The 4,926-nt window shown below is 50.1% G+C and overlaps 2 protein-coding genes across 2 annotated transcripts in view; one reads left to right on the top strand and one right to left on the bottom strand.

Annotated features, from left to right (window-relative positions):
• Positions 1-2,141, bottom strand: part of TMEM50A (transmembrane protein 50A) — an 11,638-nt gene extending 9,497 nt beyond the window's left edge. The window contains exons 1-2 of the mRNA XM_019512442.1: positions 2,059-2,141; positions 573-676 (exon numbers count right to left, since the gene is read on the bottom strand). Coding sequence (XP_019367987.1) covers positions 573-665 — 93 coding nt within the window. The 5' untranslated portion in view covers positions 666-676; positions 2,059-2,141. The remainder of the gene's footprint in view (positions 1-572; positions 677-2,058) is intronic.
• A 380-nt stretch (positions 2,142-2,521) lies between these two features.
• RSRP1 (arginine and serine rich protein 1) overlaps positions 2,522-4,926 on the top strand; it is a 5,271-nt gene continuing 2,866 nt past the window's right edge. Inside the window, 2 exon segments of the mRNA XM_019512440.1 lie at positions 2,522-2,816; positions 4,070-4,687. Coding sequence (XP_019367985.1) covers positions 2,552-2,816; positions 4,070-4,687 — 883 coding nt within the window. The 5' untranslated portion in view covers positions 2,522-2,551.

The raw sequence follows: 4,926 nt of genomic DNA, 5'->3' as shown, positions 1-4,926 counted from the left end.
AAAAAAAAAAAAAAAAAGAGAAATTATGTTTGGTGTTTGTCTGTCAAAACATTGCCTTTCATGTGTAGATTAGGCCAAGCTATTTTCTTCCCGATTCTGACAAGGCTATATCATTATGGTAGCGCTGCCCAAACAAGTAACCTCAAGGTAAGCTACAGCATTATCTTAAAGCACTTCAACTATTTCATGGTAAATATTATTTTCATTCTGTGGTAAATGTAAAGTAACCTAGTTATTTTCATAAACTGCAGGTAAAAAAGCATGTGCATGGATACTTGCTGCATAGCTGACCTGCCCTAAATTCATAGCCTAGCTTACCACATGATAACTTGCTTGTATGCCCATTCTATTACCTGAACTCATACACTCTTTTCTTAAATGAATTTATGCTTCCAGGATAACTACTCTGAAAGCAATAACACAAGATCCAGTATGAGCTGCCAGCATCCTGTATTCATTGGGTGTTAGCATATTGCTCTCGTCTTAAACAGCACTTTCACTTCAATAGTGACTCTTGAGTACATGACAAAAGCACATGTAAAATAAAAAAGGGTATGGTTAGCTATACATACCAGCACACCAGCAGCAATGGATGCAATTGTATTTCGCTTTTCTCCCCAATCAACGCACTCCGAGCATCTCATGCTCTCAAGAAATCCAGACATTTTTCAGTTCTCTAACAAGTTAGGAGATGAAAAAGCCATATTTACTTTCTTATATAAAGGGTATCTTGTAACACTACCATGAGGTAACCACACTAAAATGTGAAGATGTCAAAGCTTTTGGGGATAATAAAAAAAATCTGGATGCCATCAGCATGCTGAAAATGCTGCAGGCCGCCCCCCACTAAGCATGATGTATACATGGAGCAGGGCAGACAGGGAGTTACATGCTAATTAGCAGTGAGCACTGTCCTAAGCAGCCTTCTGGGGCCTCTCCAAGGGCTGTGAACGAGAACACCAAATTCATGCCTAAATTTCAGAAGCAAAGGCAATGGGCTCTGCCTATCCACTCCATCTCTGCACCCCTGGAAATGAGGCAGTGAAGACACCTTGGGATGCCCAGCACCACCACTCTTGAATATGGTGCAAGAGATGTTCCCCAGGCATCCTCACTAGGGCTGTGCGAAGCTTTGATCCCCGATTCGATTCAGTGGAGATTCAGCCTGATTCGGTGGCCAAATCACTGAATCCAAATTAAATCAGATGACCCTTTAAGTTCTCCAAATCGACTTGCAACCCTCCGAATCAATTCGGAAAGATTCGGAGATAGACACAGCTTTAAATATTTTTCTACATACCTCTAGGGAGCAGGTGGCTTGTGAATGCTGTGATGCTGGGGTGCACGGAGCATCCCACAGGAGCGCGGGGGTCCCCAACGCGCTCAGCAGCAGACCTGGAAGTGGACCAGAAGCACTTCTGGGTCCACCGGGAAGCGTGCAGAAGGACCCCCCATTCAGTGACTGGTGCCTCCCGGGTCCCCCTGCAGCCAATCGCTGAGCTGCTGGGGAGGAAGTGTCCCCCCAAGGCACACTCCCCGGTGAGCCCAGTAATACTTCTGGGTCCTCCGATGAGCATGCTCCACACGCCCCAGTGATCGTGAGCCACGCCAGTACGTCGAGGTAACGTAGAAAAACCATTTAAAGCCATGTCTGCATCCAAATCGGCGTTGAATCTTCAGATTCGGATGTGGCTGAATCAAATCGAGGACGGCAATCCGAATCGACGAATTGCATCGCTGCCCCCCCGAATTAGGTCCGAATTCGAAATCAAACAGGGCTCGCTTTGCACAGCCCTAGTGCTCACTACAACGTTTCTGGGAATAAACCATCACTTCAGAGACGGTGTCTGGGCTCGTCCCTCAGACCCCGTCGGTGATGTCGGTGCAGGCGAGGTGGGGGGGGGGGAAGCGCTGGGCCCACGGCTCAGCCGAGCCCCCTCGCGCCCAGACCCCTGCCCCGGGCTGATTTGGGGGCATGGTCCCGCCCGCTCGATGCACGGGGGCTGCAGCCAAGCCCCAAGCCTGGCGAGGGCCCGGGGCTTGCTCCCCGCCGCTTACCACCGGGCGGGGGCCCACACCGCCTCCCTCAGCGCCCACTTCCGGCCGCGGGGTCGGGACAAACAACCCGGATGCAGACCGAATCCGCGCATGCGCACTGCCGGGTCGGGGGAGGCTGTCACGACAGGATGGGGGAAATCGACTGCTCTGTTCATGCGCACTTGTGGGGAGGGGGAACTGTTTTGTTGGGCCGGCGCGCATGTCCCGCTGTGGCAGAGGGGCGGGGGCAGCTCCGCGCTTGCGCACCAGGTTCGTCGTGACGTCAGTGGGGAGGTGGAGGCTTCTGGAAGGTTTCGGGCGTGCTCAGCTGCTGCGGGACGTGGGTGGTGCTGTGCGCGCGCGTGGGGGGGGACTGAGAGTGGGGCGACCCACGGAGCAGGGGGGTTCCCGCAGGCCACGTCGCGGGCGCAGGACCCGTGTGGGGGTGGCCCGTCCAACGGCGGCCAGTGAGTCGCGGGCGCGCGTGGCTGTAGCGTGGAGGGGGCAGTACCTCATGGCTGCCTTCATGACAGGGGTGCTTTGTATTGCTAGGGTGCTGGTTGTGGGGTGGCAGTGGTTTGTTCCCGTGGGGGGGTGCCTGGCGCTGCTGGGAGCGACGCGGGGGTCTCGCTGGCAACAGGAGCCACCCCTGCCCTGCACTGTGGGGGAAGGGGCGGGCCGGCACGAGGCGAGGGGGCTGCGGGAGCGCTGGCTCACCCGTGTGTCTCTCTTCAGGAGCTCGCAAGGGAGCGGGATGGGGTGCCCTGCTGCCCCCAGCGGTAAGTGCCTGATGAAAACCACCTTGTTTGGGTTCCCTCTGCTACCTCATGCGCACACTATGCTCCTGCCCCCCTCTGCCAGGGTAAGAGGGGAGTGGTTGAAGGGGGGGGATACAACTTGAGACAGATAACTACCAGTAAAACTCCCTGTCTCGTCCAAGCTGAGTTTCCGTTGTCGCACAGATGTGTGCGGCAGCATTTGTTCTTGATACAGAAACGTGCTTCTGTTTGGGTAGTCATGTGTAAACAGGAAGCCAGCGAGACTTGTCTCTCTCTCGAGTAGCCAAGCTGGGCATCATGGCTTTAAAGGGAACGAGAACGCAGCAGTAACCCTGCTTTGATGCTGCAGTCATTGCACGAAAGAACTGGCCGGTTCTTCTTGTGTTGAGCGAGCATGGACCACAAATTTAGAGGATAAAATATGGCACTTCTTTTACTTGGGAAAAATCCATCAGGATCATGGGGAAGGTCAGCTAGGGCAAGGAGGGGAGGGGGTCATAGGACTACAGTGAGCTGAGCAGGTGGATGTGGCTAAAATGGCTGCCAGTGGCAGCCATTTTAGTTATTAGCATACTATTTTTAATGTGTTTTCAAATGCATACGTAAATGCAGGTGTAGCTGATAAAATCAGCTATGAACTTCACTTGCCCCTTGATGAATTCTAATCTTTGTCGAATGCTTACTGCTATGTTTGCAAGTGGCATCTGAAAAAGAAAGTGGGCTGTACTACAGCCAGACAGGAAAACTATTTCACAATTTAAATTGCTTTTTCCATTTAAAATAATATATCTGGGTATGGAAAACTGAAAAAAACCCCAAACCAAACCCCTGGATAAGTTGTTGAAATGCAATTCTCTTGGCTGTCATGGTCTGTACTTGGAGGAGTGCATCTTGATATTGAAGGGATATTTAAAATTTAATTTGGCCATGACTCAGTTTATTCTGTGAATGTGGCTAATTTTGCTTAAAGCTGTAATGCCAACTAGTATTTATAAAGCAGCTTAAAATCCTCCTTTGATACACCACTTGAACTACTTATTTAGAAACTTGAAATTTTTTAAGTGAGGTTTTTTTCTCTTAAGGAAAGGAACTTTAATTAAACACAGCTGTCAAAGTCACAGCATAAAATTGGGGGGGTGGGGGGGAGTTGTGAAAAACTTGACCTGGGATGTTCATTCCTTTAGGAAGTCTTGATTTTATTTTATTCCCCCCCCCCTTGCAAAATCTTACAAGAGGTTTTTGTTTCAAAACAGGAACTGAAACTGGGCATTGGAGTAGAACATCAGTCAAAGCAGATACAATCGCTAAAAGCACTGAGAAGGTGAAGGCTAATAAGACCGATGAGATGACAGACTTCATGGATGATTTGACTCTAAGCTCTCCAAAGGGGAGAAATTCCCGCTTGAGGTCCAAAAGAAGTCGTGACAGATCAACGTCAAGATCGAGCAGATCATCTTCCAGTTCACAGTCCAGTTCAAGTTCCTCATCTTCAGCTGCTTCAAGGAGTTGGAGCAGGTCTAGAACCAGATCGAGGTCAAGAGCTAGAAGAAATGGTTCCAGGAGATACAGACGGTACTCCAGATCGTATTCCAGAAGCTATTCGAGATCACGTAGCTATCGATGTAGGGGAAGGTGCTATCCTAGGCACTATAGAAGATACCGCTGTTCTCCAAGGTACAGATCGCGCAGTCGGTCGTGGTCTCGTGGAAGATCGTATTACAGAAGATCTTACTCAAGAAGCAGATCACGATCAAGAGGCCGACGTTACTATGGATTTGGGAGAACCATGTATCCTGAAGCTTACAGAAACTGGAGAAGCAGGTCACGAACAAGATCCTGTAGTAGATCTCCTCTCCGTTTAAGCGAGAAAGGTACAGTCTTCTGCAAATACCAGTATATGTTTCTATCATGTGGGAAGGGAATGACTGGAAGGTTATAGAGCTGCTGTATAGGTCTGTATGAGCACAGAAAGCTGCGGGGATTTGGGGGGGGGTGTTGCTGCTTTTTGCATGTTAAACTTAACTTTGCATTTTAGCTTAGGTGCATGTTTAGTTCTGTGTTGGTTGATGCACCAGGCTGACTGTATACTTCCCCCCCCCCCCCCCCAAAA

The sequence above is a fragment of the Gavialis gangeticus genome, unplaced genomic scaffold, assembly GCF_001723915.1.
Source record: "Gavialis gangeticus isolate Ggan-Ray unplaced genomic scaffold, GavGan_comp1, whole genome shotgun sequence".
Taxonomy (NCBI): Eukaryota; Metazoa; Chordata; order Crocodylia; family Gavialidae; genus Gavialis; species Gavialis gangeticus.
Note: the sequence above shows the minus strand (reverse complement) of the source record. Positions and strands in the feature narration are given on the sequence as shown.